Source organism: Anomaloglossus baeobatrachus, chromosome 2 (assembly GCF_048569485.1).
Source record: "Anomaloglossus baeobatrachus isolate aAnoBae1 chromosome 2, aAnoBae1.hap1, whole genome shotgun sequence".
Taxonomy (NCBI): Eukaryota; Metazoa; Chordata; class Amphibia; order Anura; family Aromobatidae; genus Anomaloglossus; species Anomaloglossus baeobatrachus.
Window position 1 is genome coordinate 20773876 of NC_134354.1, and position 20209 is coordinate 20794084.

Here is a 20209-nt window from a genome sequence, read left to right on the forward strand (position 1 = left end):
GAGCAGGGGGGAGTTGACAGAAAAAATCTGTTTGGCGGGCTGGATAGAATTCTATTCTGTAGCCGTGGGAGATGGTAACCCACACCCACTGATCGAAGACGTGTTGAAACCACACGTCGCCCAAGAGGGAGAGCCTGCCACCGACCAAGGACGTTACTGGCGCGGCCAGATAATCAAGAGGAGGCTGCCTTGGTGGCCGCAGCTCCTGCGGACTTCTGAGGACGCGGCTTCATGCGCCAGTTGGTTTACGGACCTTGGCTGAGTTAGTGGACAAGGCCAAGGGCTTAGAGGACGACCAGATAGAGGAACGAAAGGAACGAAACCTCGACTGGTTCCTGCCCTGGACAGGTTTCCTGGGTTTGTGGCATGGAAGTACTCTTCCTGCCAAAAACTTCCTTAATAATTTCATCCAGATGTTCACCGAATAGACTGGTCCCAGCAAAAGGGAGCCCAGCAAGGAACTTCTTAAGAAGCATCTGCCTTCCACTCTCGAAGTCACAGGAGCCTGCGGATAGCGAGGGAAGTAGCCGAGGCCACCGCAGTGCGGTGACAGTCTCCAGCATGGCAGACATGGCATAGGATGAAAAGACTGAAGCCTGGAAGTTAAGGCAACCATTTCGGGCATAAAGTCCCTGGTGAGGGAATGCATCTCCTCCAGAGAAGCAGAGATGGCTTTGAGAGCCCGCACTGCTGCAAAAGATGGGGAGAACGAGGCCCCCGCCGCCTCATATATAGATTTGGCCAGAAGGACAACCTGGCGGACAGTGGGATCCTTAGAGAGGTGCCGTCAGCCACTGATACAACTGTCCGGGCTGAAAGTCTAGACACCGGAGGGTCCACCCTTGGTGAATGAGCCCACTCCTTGACCACCACTGGTGGAAGGGGGAAACAGTCATCAGAACCACGCTTTGGGAAGCGTCTGTCAGGACAGGCTCTGGGCTTGGTCACAGTGGGCTGACAAACTGGAGTGGTTAAGGAACACACTCCTTGTTCTCTTAAGGTATACTGATGCCTTTCTGCCAGAGGGGAATGCACCCCTGATACAGGCGGATTGAGGTCCAGTACAAATATAATGGACGCAATCAAATCATTAGCATCTGCGTCACCTTCGGACAGATCAATGGAGGTACATGAAGTAGCGTCCAAGCCCCTAGTAAAGGCATCCTCCTCGTCCTGCGAGTTGGCTCGTGAATGAGAGCTGCGGGACGAGGAAGGAAAGGGGACCCTGCGACTCCATTTTAGGAGGACGGGGACTGAGACCAGATGAAGAATCCTCTGTGAGCTTTGCTGAGCGAGCCGTAGCAGCAGAAGCGCCCTGAGAAGGGGGCTGATGCATGCTCAGCAGTGTCCGGGACAACTGTCCCCTGGAGAGAGGGATTCTGCCCAAACCGGGGGATCAGCCACCGGAGCCGGAGCAGCTGGAGGGACCACTGATGAGCTTCCAGGCTGAGGGACCACTATGTTAGAGCAAGCATCACAATGTGGTTATGTGCTCGGTACAGACAGTACGAGTCTACATGCAGTGCATAATAAGAACAGCCTTGCAGCCTTGCTCTGATGTGAGACATGCTGCAGAAGTGGGGGCTCTGTCCAGAATGACCCCCAGCAGAGTATCTAAACAGAGTATATAAGCAGCTGCACAACCGGAGGTTGTGGCTTGCCAGACCGTTTAACATAGGGACATCTCTGTGCCCTCCAGATCCCCCAGCCCAGGCCCCCATTTGTCACAATGTGGTTATGCAGACATTGAGAACGCTGATAAAATGGTGCCGGAGCGAGGAGAGGGGGCGGGGCCTACTCTGAGAGCTGGATCCGGAGGGCAAATGAGGTATACAGGGGAGGGAATCTTTCCTCAGTGAGGAGTGTCCGTTCCCTGTGCTGAACAGCCGCTGGGCGGAGCCACACTGTCCCTCTGCATGACTGTCATGCAGGGGCAGTGAATCGAAACTAGGCCTCAGGCGAAGCCGGGGCCTAGATTTAAACATGCGGCCAGCGTGCAGGCACCATCGGCGCGGTTCTCCAGTGAAAACTGGAGAACCGGCCGGAAATGTTAACACAGTCATATAACACACTCTCCCCAATATATAAAGTACAAGGGACCCCTGGAAAGACCACTGTCTGTGGTAATAACGTCTCAGTACTTAGCTTGTGAGACGCAGGTGCCAGGTCCCTGGGAGGTGAGCGCTCCGTCTGGCAGGATCCTGAAAAGGGCTGCGGATGGAGACCGGTCTCCTGCAAAGCAGTGAGAACCGTGATGGCTCCCACTTCAAGCCAGAGCCTCAGGGGATGGTGAAGGAGCGCGGCATGTGAAGGCTCCAGCCTTGTAAAATCAACCTTAACAGCACCGCCGACACAGTGGGGTGAGAAGGGACATGCCGGGAGTCCAGATTGGACCCGCTTTTCTTCCAAATCTTTGAAATCAAAAATCAAAAATCAGAGGATGCATGTGTGTGTGTGACCTCCTGAACACAAAGCATTGAACTGGTTGGATTTGTCATCCGGGGAGTGTATATGCTCGGAGGGAGGAGCTACACTTTTAGTGTAGTACTTTGTGTGTCCTCCGGAGGCAGAAGCTATACACCCATGGTCTGGGTCTCCCATAAGGAACGATGAAGAAATGATAATAATAATAATGATGATGTCAGAGGGCTCAGGTAACACTGATGGGCTGGGAAGTTTCACATTTCTACACACACCCCTACAGCTCTCAATGGTGCATAGGTATTTCTTTGTTTGGGTTACTATATAAACTGGGCACATGCATGCAGCTCAGGTCTCCCGGGAGTGTGCTTAGGGCACGCGCCTACGCACACCTGTTAAAGGACCGGCGTGCCATTGCACGAAAATGCCTCTTAGCCTATGGCTGAGAGGCACTAAGTATTTAAGCCACCCTCCCATTAGGGGAGATGCCTGTGTAACTCTACTTATTTAGTCTGTCTACTAGCTAGTTGTGAGGTCTCATTATCCCTGTGTCAGTCACCTGTATCTGCCTTCCCATACCTATTTATTTCAGCCGTGCCCACCATACCTGTCCGTACCCGTCTGCCTCAGTCATTCCTCCTGTTTCTGCCTACATCTGTGTTCATACTTGAGTCCATCTCCTGTCCTGGGCGTCAGCTGCCACAGTCCCGGTCACTGCCATGGGAGTGGTAACTGGCATCCGCCTCTCAGTAAGAGCTTAGTTAAGCCCCTCCCACTAAAGAATAAGTCCGAGTCCCCTGTGGTCCAGTAGGTTCACTACTCCTGGTCGCTGCCTCTACACCGGCCACGAGCGTAACACGACCAACCAGAACTCAGCTTTCATATTACCAAAACGACCAACCAGAGTTAAGCTTTCATATTACCACATCGACCAATCAGATCTCAGCGTTCATATTACCAAAGCAACCAACCAGAATTCATCTATCATGTTACCTTAGCAATAAACCAGTGTTCAGCTTGTATTTTACCACAGCGACCAAGCAGAGTACAGATTCCATATTACCATAGCGGCCAACCAGGGCTCGACTTTCATATTACCATTGCGACCAACCAGAGCTCAGCTTTCATATTACTATAGTGACCAACCACAGCTCAGGTTTCATTTTATCACAGTGACCAACCAGATCTCAGCTTTCTTTTTATTACAGCAACCAACCAGAGCTCAGTTTTCATATTATCGTAGCGACCAACCACAGCTGAGCTTTCAGTTTACAAGTGACCAACCAGATATCAACTGTTATATCACCACAATGAGCACCTAGAGCTCATCTTTCATATTACCACACTAAACCACCAGAGCTCAGCTTTTATAGTAACATAGTGACCAATCAGAGCTCAACTTTCACATTACTACAATGACCAGAGCTCAGCTTTCATTTTACCACAAAGACCAACCAGAGCTCAGCATTCATATTACCATAGCAACCAATGAGAACTCAGCTTTCATATTAGCACTGTGACCAACCAGAGCTCAGCTTTCATTTTACCACAGTGACCAATTAGATCTCAGCATTAATATAACAACAGTGAGCAACCAGAGCTCGGCTTTTATATTACCAGAATGACCAATTAGAGCTCAACTTTCATATTATCATAGTGAACAACCAGAGCCAAGCTTTCTTTTTACCACTGTGACAAAAAAGAGCTCAGCTTTCTTTTATAACCATAGTGACCAACCAGAGCTCAGTTTTTATATTACTATAAGCAACCAACCAGAGATCAGCTTTCATTTTCCAGAATGACCAACCAGAGCTCAGCTTTCCTATTACCATAGCGACCAACCAGAGCTCATCTTCCATTTTACCACAGCAACCAACCAGAGGTCAGCTTTCATCTTACCAGAACGACCAATTAGAGCCCACCTTTCCCATTACCATAGCGACCAACCAGAGCTCATCTTTCATTTTACCTCAGTGACCAACCAGAGCTCATCTTTCATTTTACCACAGCGACCAACCAGAGGTCAGCTTTCATCTTACCAGAACGACCAATTAGAGCCCACCTTTCCTATTACCATAGCGACCAACCAGAGCTCATCTTTCATTTTACCTCAGTGACCAACCGGAGCTCATCTTTCATTTTACCTCAGCGACTATATTTCATCTTTCATTTTACCTCAGCGACTATATTTCATCTTTCATTTTACCTCAGCGACTATATTTCAGCTTTCATTTTACCTCAGCGACTATCTATATTTCAGCTTTTATTTTACCTCAGCGACTATATTTCATCTTTCATTTTACCTCAGCGACTATATTTCAGCTTTCATTTTACCTCAGCGACTATCTATATTTCAGCTTTCATTTTACCTCAGCAGTGTAAGAAATGAGTGAGGCCGTCGTCTCCTTCCTGTCAGTCGGGGGATTCTCTGTGGAGGGCAGCAGTGATCTATCTGTGTCTCCATTATGGCGTATTGTGACAGCGGAGGCCGATGTACACACAGACTCATTCCCAGAAATATACGACTATTCTGCTGCTCAGTGTCCAGACAATGCAGACAGATAGGAGGAGGTTCACGGCAGCTCCAGTCCGGCTGCCACTAAATACCAATGTGGCCCCTGGATATGAGTCCCCCAAATATTTGTGCTAATTCTAATATCAAGACAACTGTTAAATTATGAAAAATAACTGCAGAGATGAATCTTGAGATTAGAAAATCATTTTGGGGCCTTACATTGCTTTTCATGTCTCAGTCAGATGCTCAATTATAGTAAAAACTAGAAGAGGAGAAGTTAGCTACTTCCTCCATGATATAAAAAAATGGTGAGGAGAGGACTCTTCTCTGATGGATAAACACATCTCGTCATCAAGGGATCATGTTTCTTTCTCTACGGTGACCCGGCGACAGAAAAAGCTGCCCGATGTGAGCAAAGATGGCCGATCATATCTGTCGTCACACAGCCATTCCCCACCACCAAAACCAAAGAGAAAAATAAGAACAGACAAACGGAAAGGTTTCAGTAAAACAGCAAATAGCTGATATTTTCCAAATCTTTTTAAAACTAAGACAATCTATTTATATATATATATATATTCTGCAAAATGAAAAAAAAAATATTATTATTATATATATATATGTGTTTTGTTTTTTTACAAGAAAAAAGGTCATAAATAAGTGAGTGTGAGAACACCGGTGTAACAAAGTTCTGGAATGTGATTTTCTCAAATCTAAATATTCGTCTTGTCGTACAAACATCCGTCTAAATAAAGCTTTGATTGTTCTACAGTAAGAAAGTTGAAAGTCAAGGCTCGGGTGGGCAGTGATGGGGTCTTCACGCCCAGCTGTACTGTAAACGATCCTTAACGTCGGACAGTTTTTTGTTTTTTTTATTATTATTGAGGCATTGCCCCCGAACGTCCAGGGACTGCGCTCAGTTCAGCAATTGATAAATCAATCATTAACGGTGTATTCTGGTAAAGTGCGCGGTGGTCCCCGACTCCGCGGAGGTGAGATCGGTCTTCTGGCTAGTGGTGCGGTTTTCCGATATCAACAGTGATGTTGATATATAAAGGCTCATGTTCGATGGACAGCAGCTTGTAGGTGCAGGAGTTCAGTCCGTCCTTCTTCCACACCATGGACGCCTTCTTGAGTAAATTCACCCTGCGAAAAAGGAAGATATTGTATATAAATACCGATTACTACACACACATATAATGTTCCTGTCGCCATCACTGGGGGGATTATTCTGTATATGGTTCCTATTGACCTGTACCCGCCTGCTTTTCTTATCGCCTCGATTAATTTATATATGGCGCTATTATTTCTGCACTGTATAGCGGTATTTGCTGTGGCACTATATGGTGGTGGCTAAACTGTATAACAGTTACTAAGCTATAATATGGCACTATTAGGTTATGTGCACACGTTCAAACCTACATACAAAAAGTGCACTAAAGACAGAAATAATTTAAAAATATTATTTATTGAAAAATGTATTAAAATACATAAATCATAAATATATTGAAGTAATAGCAAATGGCCACTAGGTGGCAACACAACAAAATACTGGGAATGGATTAATCTAATTTATGTACAGTATGCTGACCCAAAGTAAAAAAATATATGTAAATACAAAACTGGAATTTGTAAACAATTATAAGGATTCTGTCAAAAATATTAGATAAATAAATATGTACAAATATAGTTTTAGCAAAAAGAAAGTACGAAGGGCTACAAAGTCTTTGGCTTTGTGATCTTTTTTTGTTTCTATGGTAACGAATGTTATACCACATGAAAGCCTTATGTGTCTAATATATGGTTTCAAAATTTTGTGTTTGTTGCTTATGGCAACAGTGTTCTACGCACGCGGGAAAATAAAATGGCGGAGTCTAATGCGATATTCTCAGCAACTGAGAGCAGAGGAGGGATAAAATTCATGTTTCTGCAAGGAAAGTCCGCGAAGGATATTCATGTGCAGGCATTGGGGGATCAGTGCCCATCAGATTCCACAGTTGCCAAATTTAAAAAGGGCCACTTCAGCCCCAATGATGAGGAACGTCCTGGACGACCGAGAGCGGTTGTTGTTCCGGAGATCGTCGATGCTGCGCACAACCTCATACTGGAGAATCCACGAATTTCAGCTAAATCAAAAGCAGACATCATGGGGATTTCCCATGAACGTGTTTGTGTCACTATCCATGAACATTTGGATATGAAGAAGCGATCTGCAAAGTGGGTCCCCAAATGTTTGACAACAGATCAGAGAATCAGCGAGTGACAACTTCCCGATGCATTTGTCAGCGTTTCCGGACTGATAATAACTTCCTGGATTGACCGGTCACTATGGATAGGACCTGGATTTATTTGTATGACCCTGAAAACAAAGAGCAGTCAAAAGAGTGGAGGCGCAGTGGTTCTCCTTGTCCAAAGAAGTTCAGGGTGCAAAAATCAGCCATTAAGGTGATGGAGTCCGTGTTCTGGGATAAGGAGGGTGTGCTGCTAGTGGACTACCTTCAAAAGGGTTACACCATCAATGCAAGGTATTACATTGAACTTTTGGACCAAGTGAAGGCAGCTCTGAAGGCCAAAAGGTGTGGCAAGCTGTCCAAAGGAATATTGTTCCTGCAAGACAACGCCTCCGCTCACACTGCACAAGCCACCACGGAAAAACTGGCAGAGCTGGTTCACCACACACCTTATTCGCCATATCTAGCTCCCTCCGACTATCATCTGTTTCTAAACCTGAAGAAACACCTCAAGGAACCAAATTTCACACCATTTTTTATGCCATGCTGCTACGGATGCCTGGTTTGAGGCACAACCAAAATCCTTCTTTTTGTTAGGCTTACAGAAGTTGGAATACCGATGTAAGAAGTGTGGTGTCATCAGTGGAGAGTGTCATGGTTCCACCTCCGAGTCCACATGGCTAGGGGGCGGAGCCTTCTCTCAGGCCTCCCTTCCGGAGCTTGGAAGCTTTAAATTCTGTAATCTCTGGTGAACCAGCGCCGGCTATAAGCTTAGCACTGCTTTGCCTGTGGTTACTGGTCCCTGTAAGTGTTTCCTGTTACGTCCTTCCCCTGTGCTCTGAGTTCTGTCCCACTTCCTTCCTTCCCACAATAGCCCCAGTCGTTCCCCCTTCTCCTACCTCCCCACTCGGTTGCTTCCTCTGGTACTGACCTTGGCCTGACCTCGACCCCGCTTTTACTTGTTCCTCCAGTCTTCTCTCTCACCATACTGTGTATGACCTGGCCTGCCCGACCATCCCCCACACGCTCCGTGGCCTCTGTATTCTGGCTGACTCTGCAGGGCAGTGCTCCAGCTCACACTGTGTGTGCACCTCTATGCTGATTCAGCTCTGTGTAGTGTCTTTTCCTGCAGGGCTCCAGCTCCCCCTGCTGGTAGCCTGACAGAGAGTATGTGGAATAAATGTAAAGTTTCATCATCCTATCTCATTTCTTTCTGGGTAAAGCCAAAGACTTATCAGCAGCCCCTCGTAATAGTTTACAACGTACAAAATAATTAATAGTACAGTACTATTAATTATTTTGTATGGTGTAAAGTACTATCTGTTTATACCCAAGGATAAAGTGCAAGTGTAATCTCAATAAAGTACAAGAATATCCAAATAAAATGTTGTCTATCTTTGGACGACAGGACCCAGAAAATCACAGTAATACATTATCTAATTATGTTGCTCTTTTTAAAAAGCAAACTCTGGGTTACATGTACATATCTAGAGTATCAGGGACAATCGCAAAAGCAACAGCTGACCACCAATTATATTTGGATATTTTAGTATTTATAGCACCTTATACTTACTATACCACTTTACATTGGCATGCAGATTTTTGTACTTCCTTGAGATTGCACTTGCACCTTATACTTGGGCACTGTAGGTATTGTTCCATTGTCTTTAGCACCATCTTGTGGTTTTAGGTTGTAATGACAGAATTTCAGCATTTATGTAATACACTGGTTATATTTCTAATGCTGCTGAACTTTTCATTTTTTATGTAAGCTTAGTAATATATACTTTTACATAAAGGGGTTTGTTGTACTTTTTATATTATATTATATATTATATATATTATATTTTATATTATTTTGAAGGGACATTGCAGTTTTGTATTGGCTAACTCGTTTTTAGTTTTGCATATTTAGAAACTTAATTCATTTCTGATAGTCTTATTTTCCTGATATATTTGTTTAAATAAAGAATATTTATTTTTTAACAGATAAAAAAAAATATTGAAAGTTTCAGAATAATTGGTAGGAATTTAAGCTGATTCCTCCTGTCAGAACTGATGCAGCTGAGCCATGTTTGTAGGTCATCTTGCTCGCACCGGCCTTTCAGCTTTCTCCATAAATTTGCAATAGGATTGAGATCAGGGGTTTGTGATGGCCACTCCAAAAGATTGACTTTGTCCTCCTTAAGCCACTTTGGAACCAGTTTGGCAGTAGCTTCGGGTCATTGCCAATTGGAAGACCCATTTCTGCCCAACCTTTAAGTTCCTGGCAGATGTCTTGAGATGTTCTTCAGTATTGCCACATAATCTTCTTTCCTCATGATGCCATCTATTTTGTGAAGTGCCCCAGTCCCTCCTGCAGCAAAACAACCTCACAACATGATGATGCTGCCGGATAGTTTTCTTAGGCTTCAAAACGTCTCCCTTTTTCCTCCAAGTGTAACGATGGTCATTATTGCCAAACCGTTCAATTTTTCAGTTTCGTCAGACCACAGGACGTCTCCAAAAGTTAAGGTCTTTGTTCCTGTGTGCATTTGCAAACATTAATCTGTGTTTTATTGGTTTCTTTTGGAGTAATGGCTTCATCCTGGCAGAGTGGCCTTTCAGCCCATGTTGATACAGTACTCGTATCACTGTGGATAATGACACAATCTTACCAGCTTCCGCCAGCATCTTTACAAGGTCTTTTGCTTTTGTTCTTGGGTTGATATGTACATGTCTGACCAAAGCACGTTCATCTCTAGTACACAGAACCCGTCTCCTTCCTGATCGGTATGATGGCTGGACATTCCCATCTTATTTGTACTTGCATATAATTGTTTGTACAGATGAACGAGGCACCTTCAGGTATCTGGAAATTGCACCCAACGATGAATCAGACTTGTACAAGTCCTCAATTCTCTTCTTGAGATCTTTTTTTTTTATAATTCTTTGTTTAACCGAAAAACATGGGAATACATCAATCCAGAATAGTAGCATAACAATTTACGACCATTGTACATTGTCACCCATCAGGCTAACTGTAACAACTGATAACTACCACACTTTGACTCCTCCATGTTTACCCGGGAATTTTCAAGTATAGAGATTCTGTAGAGAATTAAGGAGAGAAAGAGAAAGAAGCAAGAGAGCAGAAGAAAGTAGACCATAGACGAATAGGAGGGAGCACACAAAAAGGGGGGGGAGGAAGGGTGGGGGTAAAGAGCAGAACATAAGGGAACAAACAGCCACTAGGCAGAGATCCATCATCTCAGAACACCACTGTCTAACGGCAGAAGAAGACCCCCTCAGTCAGGGGGATCCAGGTACCATATTCCTTGGAGAATTTAAACTCGTTCCAGGGAAACTAAGTCCTGTGAAAAGCCTCCTGTCTGTCGTGGAGAGACGCCGTCAGGTCCTCCATATGCAGCAATTCATTCACCCTGTTCGCCCATATTGATAGTGTCGGCGGAGTGGGGGATCTCCATCTCAGGGGGATGCACGTCCTGGCGGCCATCACCAGGAAGCTTAATAGAGACCCCTTATAAGCACGGACAGAGGAGTCGGGCAGTTGAAGCAAGAAGAGCTCCGGGCCCAGGGTCTGCGCGTGTCCAACCACATGCCCGATCACCCCCCGCACCTCTCCCAAAACCGCTGCAACTCCGGGCATGCCCAGAATATGTGCAGGAAGTCACCTTCCCCAGTCCCACATCTCCAACAACTGGAGTCTACACCTGGGAACATCCTGTGGAGTTTCGTCGGGACCCTATTCCATCGAGAGATACATTTATAGTTGGCCTCTTGGAGTTTGGAGCTAACTGATGTTTTGTGGGCGAGTAACAGCACTTTATTTCTTTGCGAGGTCGAGAGGGTGAGGCCCAGGTCTGACTCCCAATGCAAGAGAAACCCCGGCGGCGACAGGTCTGTAGAGTTGCATAGCATGGAGTTTGAAATGGCAAGGGGGTGTCGGAGAGACCCCCTTTCCATACACAGCTTCTCAAATTCGGTGAGGGGTCTGTCAAACTGACTATAGACCGGTAGAGTAACGAGAAAGTGTCGCAGTTGTAAGGAACGCCACGGGCCCAGGGGTCCAGGGACCCGGAGGCTCCGAAGTTCCTCTATTGTTGGCCAATGCCCCCCGACTCCGATGTGTTGAGCGCGGAATCTATTCCGCGAGATCCAGAGGCGAAACATCGGGTCAGAGAGACCCGGCGAAAAATTCGGGGCGCCAATGATCGGAGAAAGGGGAGAGGGCAAGGGCAGTAGGGCTCTCCAGACCACCTCCTGGGAACAACAAGATAGCGTAGCACCAATCGTAGGATGGGATTTGAGTTCTGTGCCCACAGGGGGAAGCGCCGCCAATGGCATGTCAGTAAAGCTCTGCTCCACCTGAACCCAAGCCTTGGCTTTAGAATGGCGACACCAGTCCACCACCCTGGCCATGTGTGTGGCAATGTAATACGTCTTGAGGTCCGGGAGACCCAGCCCCCCCCCGAGCCCTAGGTCTACACAACAACGACCGTGCCAGTCTCGCCGGCTTGTTTGCCCATAGGAACTTCGCTCTTCTTGAGATCTTGACTGATTTCTTTTGACTTTCCCATGATGCTACACAAAGAAGCAGTGTGTTTCAGATGTGCATTAAAATACATCCACAGGTGTGTCTCTAATTAACTCAGATGTTGCCAATAAACCTATCAGAAGCTTCCAAAGACATGACATCATCATATGGGCTTGTCCCATATTGTTTAAAGGCACAGTACTCTTAATGTATGGAAACATTTGACTTTGCAGAAAGTAATAAAATGCCTGAAAACATTCTCTCTCTCATTATTCTGGCATTTGGCAAATAGAAAATAATTTTGGTTCTTAATTGACCGAAAACGGGAAAGGTTTATTCTGATTTCATGTCAGATAGTGAGAAAAACCTGCAGATGTGTCTTTATAGACAGTGTGAGGTAGTGACCACCAATGTAGTAAATGGTCGCTATATGTCGCAGTGGAGAAGGTCGCTGCGATATTAAACTGAAGAGGTTGCTATGAGACTTGTAGTTCCACAAAGGCTTGTTTCTGCATATAAGGGTCAGGTTCCCTTTAATAATGCCAGTGTGCTGTGCAGGTCTGGAGAATCACACACCTCCACCTGTGGGTGTGTCCAGTCTGATTTAGGAGACTGTCAGAGTCTGGAATTGAGACTGAGGTGAGTGCAGCCAGGCTAGGGCTGTGGCTGCAGGGCCGAACCTCTCCTGGAGGAGAGATAGACAGAAGTCTGAGAGTGTGCTGCACATGGAGATTGTGTGCTGGAGATCTCAGTCTGTGTGAAGACTGGAGAGAGACTTCAGGAAATCAGTCCCGGTGATGACTGGGGAAAATACTGCAGCCTGGCTGGAGAGGGCTGGAGGCTGCAGGAAGCAACCACAGTGACTTGTGTTCGCTGGCTGGAGCCAGAGTGTGGAGACTCCACTATGGACATTTAATTGGACTGGAAGCCCACGGTACGTCGATTGTTTATGTTTAAGAGCAGTTTATGCTGAGAGTGTTTTAAATAAACTGCCAGAATTTTTATAAAGAGACTCTAGCTGTGTTGCTGAAGCTACCTCACCCCGCTGCAAGCGAGTGGAACCCCCAGGTTGCGGGGTGCAACCTTACAACAACGAAGGGAAAAATCTGCAGATGTGTCTTTTTAGTGAGCGGAAGGAAAAACCTGCAGATGTGTCTTTATAGATAGTGGAGGGAAAAACCTGCAGATGTGTCTTTATAGAGAGTGGAGGGAAAAATCTGCAGATGCGTCTCTATAGAGAGATGAGGGAAAAACCTGCAGATGTGTCTTTATAGATAGTGGAGGGAAAAATCTGCAGATGCGTCTCTATAGAGAGTTGAGGGAAAAACCTGCAGATGTGTCTTTATAGATAGTGGAGGGAAAAATCTGCAGATGCGTCTTTATAGAGATCGGAGGGTTATCTGCAGATGCGTCTTTATAGAGATCGGAGGGAAAAATCTGCAGATGCATCTTTATAGAGAGCGGAAGGAAAAACCTGCAGATGTGTCTCTATAGAGAGTGGAGGAGGAAACCTGCAGATGTGTCTTTATAGACAGCGAAGGGAAAAATCTGCAGATGCATCTTTATAGAGAGTTGAGGGAAAAACCTGCAGATGTGTCTCTATAGAGAGTGGAGGAGGAAACCTGCAGATGTGTCTTTATAGACAGCGAAGGGAAAAACCTGCAGATGTGTCTTTATAGAGAGTGGAGGGAAAAATCTGCAGATGCATCTCTATAGAGAGTTGAGGGAAAAACCTGCAGATGTGTCTTTATAGATAGTGGAGGGAAAAATCTGCAGATGCGTCTTTATAGAGATCGGAGGGAAAAATCTGCAGATGCATCTTTATAGAGAGCGGAAGGAAAAACCTGCAGATGTGTCTCTATAGAGAATGGAGGGGGAAACCTGCAGATGCGTCTTTATAGAGAGCGGAAGGAAAAACCTGCAGATGTGTCTCTATAGAGAGTGGAGGAGGAAACCTGCAGATGTGTCTTTATAGACAGCGAAGGGAAAAATCTGCAGATGCATCTTTATAGAGAGTTGAGGGAAAAACCTGCAGATGTGTCTCTATAGAGAATGGAGGGGGAAACCTGCAGATGTGTCTTTATAGACAGCGAAGGGAAAGAAGGGAATTTTGTTTACTTACCGTAAATTCCTTTTCTTCTAGCTCCAATTGGGAGACCCAGACAATTGGGTGTATAGCTATGCCTCCGGAGGCCACACAAAGTATTACACTAAAATTGTAAAGCCCCTCCCCTTCTGCCTATACACCCCCCGTGCTCACGGGCTCCTCAGTTTTGGTGCAAAAGCAAGAAGGAGGAAAAAATTATAAATTGGTTTAAAGTAAATTCAATCCGAAGGAATATCGGAGAACTGAAACCATTCAACATGAACAACATGTGTACACAAAAAACAGGGGCGGGTGCTGGGTCTCCCAATTGGAGCTAGAAGAAAAGGAATTTACGGTAAGTAAACAAAATTCCCTTCTTCTTTGTCGCTCCATTGGGAGACCCAGACAATTGGGACGTCCAAAAGCAGTCCCTGGGTGGGTAAATAATACCTCATAATAGAGCCGCAACCGGCTCCGTCCTACAGGTGGGCAACCGCCGCCTGAAGGACTCGCCTACCTAGGCTGGCATCTGCCGAAGCATAGGTATGCACCTGATAGTGTTTCGTGAAAGTGTGCAGGCTCGACCAGGTAGCCGCCTGACACACCTGCTGAGCCGTAGCCTGGTGCCGCAAAGCCCAGGACGCTCCCACGGCCCTGGTAGAATGGGCCTTCAGCCCTGAGGGAACCGGAAGCCCCGAAGAACGATAAGCCTCGAGAATTGGTTCCTTGATCCACCGAGCCAGGGTTGATTTGGAAGCCTGTGACCCTCTACACTGGCCAGCGACAAGGACAAAGAGTGCATCCGAGCGGCGCAAGGGCGCCGTACGAGAAATGTAGAGTCTGAGTGCTCTCACCAGATCTAACAAGTGCAAATCCTTTTCACATTGGTGAACTGGATGAGGACAAAAAGAGGGTAAGGAGATATCCTGATTGAGATGAAAGGGGGATACCACCTTAGGGAGAAAGTCCAGAACCGGACGCAGAACCACCTTGTCCTGGTGAAACACCAGGAAGGGGGCTTTGCATGACAGCGCTGCTAGCTCAGACACTCTCCGAAGTGAAGTGACTGCTACTAGGAAAACCACCTTCTGCGAAAGGCGTGAGAGAGAGATATCCCTCATTGGCTCGAACGGTGGTTTCTGAAGAACCATCAGCACCCTGTTCAGATCCCAGGGTTCTAACGGACGCTTGTAAGGAGGGACGATGTGACAAACCCCCTGCAGGAACGTGCGTACCTGTGGAAGTCTGGCTAGGCGCTTCTGAAAAAAGACAGAGAGCGCAGAGACTTGTCCCTTAAGGGAGCAGAGCGACAAACCCTTTTCCAATCCGGATTGAAGGAAGGACAGAAAAGTGGGCAAGGTAAACGGCCAGGGAGAAAAACCCTGAGCAGAGCACCACGACAGGAATATTTTCCACGTCCTGTGGTAGATCTTGGCGGACGTTGGTTTCCTAGCCTGTCTCATAGTGGCAATGACCTCTTGAGATAATCCTGAAGACGCTAGGATCCAGGACTCAATGGCCACACAGTCAGGTTGAGGGCCACAGAATTCAGATGGAAAAACGGCCCTTGAGACAGCAAGTCTGGTCGGTCTGGTAGTGCCCACGGTTGGCCGACCGTGAGATGCCATAGATCCGGGTACCACGACCTCCTCGGCCAGTCTGGAGCAACGAGGATGGCGCAGCGGCAGTCGGCCCTGATCTTGCGTAACACTCTGGGCACCAGTGCCAGAGGAGGGAACACATAAGGGAGTTGAAACTGCGACCAATCCTGAACTAAGGCGTCTGCCGCCAAAGCTCTGTGATCTTGAGACCGTGCCATGAATGTCGGGACCTTGTTGTTGTGCCGGGACGCCATTAGGTCGACGTCCGGCATTCCCCAGCGGCAACAGATCTCCTGAAACACGTCCGGGTGAAGGGACCATTCCCCTGCGTCCATGCCCTGGCGACTGAGAAAGTCTGCTTCCCAGTTTTCTACGCCCGGGATGTGAACTGCGGATATGGTGGAGGCAGTGGCTTCCACCCACAGCAGAATCCGCCGAACTTCCTGGAAGGCTTGCCGACTGCGTGTCCCGCCTTGGTGGTTGATGTATGCCACCGCTGTGGAGTTGTCCGACTGAATTCGGATCTGCTTGCCTTCCAGCCACGGCTGGAACGCCTTTAGGGCAAGATACACTGCCCTTATCTCTAGGACATTGATCTGAAGGGAGGACTCTGTCTGAGTCCAAGTCCCCTGAGCCCTGTGGTGGAGAAAGACCGCTCCCCACCCTGACAGGCTCGCGTCCGTCGTGACCACCACCCAGGATGGGGGCAGGAAGGATTTCCCCTTCGACAGAGAAGTGGGGAGGAGCCACCACTGAAGGGAAGCTTTGGCTGCCCGAGAAAGGGAGACGTTCCTGTCGAGGGACGTCGACTTCCTGTCCCATTTGCGGAGAATGTCCCATTGAAGTGGGCGCAGATGAAACTGCGCAAAAGGAACTGCCTCCATTGCTGCCACCATCTTCCCTAGGAAGTGCATGAGGCGCCTCGGGGGGTGTGACTGACCATGAAGGAGAGATTGCACCCCTGTCTGTAGTGAACGCTGTTTGTTCAGCGGAAGCTTCACTATCGCTGAGAGAGTATGAAACTCCATGCCAAGATATGTCAGTGATTGGGCCGGTGTCAGATTTGACTTTGGAAAATTGATGATCCACCCGAAACTCTGGAGAGTTTCCAGAGCAATGTTCAGGCTGTGTTGGCATGCCCCTTGAGAGGGTGCCTTGACAAGGAGATCGTCTAAGTAAGGGATCACCGAGTGTCCCTGAGAGTGTAGGATTGCCACCACTGTTGCCATGACCTTGGTGAAGACCCGTGGGGCTGTCGCCAGGCCAAAAGGCAGTGCCACGAACTGAAGGTGTTCGTCCCCTATGGCGAAGCGCAGGAAGCGCTGATGCTCTGGTGCAATCGGTACGTGGAGATAAGCATCTTTGATGTCTATTGATGCCAGGAAATCTCCTTGGGACATTGAGGCGATGACGGAGCGGAGCGATTCCATCCGGAACCGCCTGGTTTTCACATGCTTGTTGAGCAGTTTTAGGTCCAGAACGGGACGGAAGGATCCGTCCTTTTTTGGCACCACGAACAAGTTGGAGTAAAAACCGTGACCCCGTTGCTGAAGAGGAACAGGGATCACCACTCCTTCCGCCTTCAGGGTGCCCACCGCCTGCATAAGAGCCTCGGCTCTGTCGGGGGGCGGAGATGTTCTGAAGAAACAAATCGGAGGACGAGAGCTGAACTCTATCCTGTAACCGTGAGATAGAATGTCTCTCACCCATCGGTCTTTTACTTGTGGCAGCCAGGTGTCGCAAAAGCGGGAGAGCCTGCCACCGACCGAGGATGCGGTTTGAGGAGGCCAAAAGTCATGAGGAGGCCGCTTTGGGAGCGGTTCCTCCGGCGGTCTTTTTAGGACGTGACTTAGACCGCCATGCATCGGAGTTCCTCTGACCTTTCTAAGGCCTTTTGGACGAGGAAAATTGAGAACTGCCCGCGGTCCGAAAGGACCGAAACCTCGATTGTACCTTCCGTGGTTGAGGTCTGTTTGGTTTGGACTGGGGTAAGGATGAATCCTTTCCCTTGGATTGTTTAATGATTTCATCCAATCGCTCACCAAACAAGCGGTCGCCAGACAATGGCAAACCGGTTAAGAACTTTTTGGAAGCAGAGTCTGCCTTCCATTCACGTAGCCACATGGCCCTGCGGAGTACCACCGAATTGGCGGATGCCACCGCCGTACGGCTCGCAGAGTCCAGGATAGCATTAATGGCGTAGGACGCAAACGCCGACGCCTGATTGGTTAAGGACACCACTTGCGGGGCAGATGTACGTGTTACTGCATTAATCTGCGCCTGACAAGCTGAGATAGCTTGGAGCGCCCATACGGCTGCGAATGCTGGGGCAAAAGACGCGCCTATAGCTTCATAGATGGATTTCAACCATAGTTCCATCTGTCTGTCAGTGGCATCTTTGAGTGAAGCCCCATCTTCCACTGCAACTATGGATCTAGCCGCCAGTCTGGAGATTGGAGGATCCACCTTAGGACACTGAGTCCAGCCCTTAACAACCTCGGGGGGGAAGGGATAACGTGTGTCCTTAAGGCGCTTGGAAAAACGCTTGTCTGGACAGTCTCGGTTTTTCTGGATTGCCTCTCTGAAGTCAGAGTGATCCAGAAACATATTTAATGTACGCTTTGGAAACCTGAAACGGAATTTCTCCTGAGAAGCAGACTCCTCAATTGGGGGAGCTGGGGGAGAAATATCCAACACCTGATTGATGGTCGCTATAAGGTCATTCACTACTGCGTCACCTTCAGGTGTATCTAGGTTGAGAGCGGCTTCAGGATCAGAATCCTGATCTGATACCTCCGCTTCATCCTCCAGAGAGTCCCCCTGCTGGGACCCTGAACAGTGTGATGAAGTGGAGGGAATTTCCCAGCGACCCCGCTTGGGCGGCCTGGGACTGCGGTCCGTGTCAGAGACCTCACCCTGTGACCTATGGGTTACCCCAGGGGCACTTTGCTGTTCCAAATGAGGGGGACCAGGGGTCAAGGATTGGACAGTGCCCGGGGCCTGAATCACCGGTCTGGACTGCAAAGCTTCCAGTATTTTAGCAGACCATTTATCCATAGTCTCAGACAGTTTGTCAGCAAAGGCTGCAAACTCCGACCCTGTCACCTGGACAGTGGTAGCAGGTGGTTCCACCTGGGCCACCTGTAGCAGAGGCTCCGGCTGAGTAAGTGCCACGGGGGCCGAGCATTGCACACAATGAGGGTCAGTGGAACCTGCCGGTGGGACAGCTGTACAAGAGGTACAGGTTGCAAAGTACGCCTGTGCTTTGGCACCCTTGCTTTTTGCGGATGACATGTTGTCTCCTCTGAGAACAACCAGGAGGGTATATAGCCAAAAATCAACAGAGCGACCGTACAGTGCAAATGTATAGCCTATAAGCCTATATATATATATACACTTCGGTACTCAGTGGGGCCAGCACCACAGGTGCTGCTTACCGACCGCTGAGAGCGGTTGTGTGATCACCAGATTCCCTGCCTGGGTCTCCCTGTGTTGTCTCTCCTCTCCAGCGTCTGAATCGCTGACAGGAATGGCTGCCGGCGTTCTGTGGGGAGGAGGGGACCGTGGGCGTGCCCAAGAAAAGTGCGGGAATCTAGTGCCCCAGTGTACTGAGTGAGGAGGGAGGAGGATACTAATGTATGCTCCAGCCCTCGGCGCTGACGATCTGTGCAGCGTCCCGCCCTTCCCCTGACTGGCAGGCCTGTGGGCGGGAATAAACGACACTAGGCCGCAGAAGCCGGGGACTAAAGTTATAAGCGCGGCCGGCAATAAGCGCGGCCGCGCGGTAGTCCCCCGGCGCACTAACACCTCCAGCAGTGCTGGAAAGTGTCTGGCACAAGCGCTCCATGCGCGATAGTCCCCGGCGCACTAACACACCCAGCAGTGCTGGAAAGTGTATGGCACAAGCGCTCCATGCGCGATAGTCCCCGGCGCACCTCTACACCCAGCAGTGCTGCAATGTGTATGGCACCAGCGCTCCATGCGCTGTCCCCACGGGGACACAGAGTACCTCACAGTAGCAGGGCCTTGTCCCTGACGATACCCGGCTCCTATCCAGCAGATTCCCAGGGGCTGCGGAGGGAGCACGGTCCCAGTGCCTGGAGACCGATCCGGATCCCACTTCACCCAGAGCCCATTAAGGAATGGGGAAGGAAAACAGCATGTGGCTCCTGCCTGTGTACCCGCAATGGGTACCTCAACCTTAACAACACCGCCGACAAAGTGGGGTGAGAAGGGAGCATGCTGGGGGCCCTGTTATGGGCCCTCTTTTCTTCCATCCGACCTAGTCAGCAGCTGCTGCTGACTAAGCTGTGGAGCTATGCGTGGATGTCTGCCTCCTTCGCACAAAGCAGAAAAACTGAGGAGCCCGTGAGCACGGGGGGTGTATAGGCAGAAGGGGAGGGGCTTTACACTTTTAGTGTAATACTTTGTGTGGCCTCCGGAGGCATAGCTATACACCCCAATTGTCTGGGTCTCCCAATGGAGCGACAAAGAAAACCTGCAGATGTGTCTTTATAGAGAGCGGAGGGAAACTTCTGGTTTCAACTGTATATTAAAAGATGTATAAGTGATGAACTCACCTTTCCTTGTTTACCTCATTCCCTGCATCTCTGTTATGGAAAATCATAGTGTATCTGGCTACTTCTGCAGGAGGACGAACCACCGTCATCTGTCCTAATAGCACCCTGGAATGACGTAAGTAAATGCATTAGCAGAGGTACATTAAATGGTACTATAAATTACACCACTATTATAGTAAATATGGCCTTATACATAGGGGTCTATACAGTACTAGTTAAATAAAACATCACCTGTGAC

General features: G+C 48.3%; 1 protein-coding gene across 3 annotated transcripts in view; it reads right to left on the minus strand.

Annotated features, from left to right (window-relative positions):
- Positions 1-5461: 5461 nt before the first annotated feature.
- Positions 5462-20209, minus strand: part of LOC142290860 (beta-1,4-galactosyltransferase 4-like) — a 107510-nt gene continuing 92762 nt past the window's right edge. For all 3 annotated transcript variants that reach the window (XM_075334904.1, XM_075334906.1, XM_075334905.1), the window contains 2 exons: positions 19972-20076; positions 5462-6082 (listed from right to left, as the gene is read on the minus strand). In XM_075334904.1, coding sequence (XP_075191019.1) covers positions 5947-6082; positions 19972-20076 — 241 coding nt within the window. In that variant the 3' untranslated portion in view covers positions 5462-5946. The remainder of the gene's footprint in view (positions 6083-19971; positions 20077-20209) is intronic.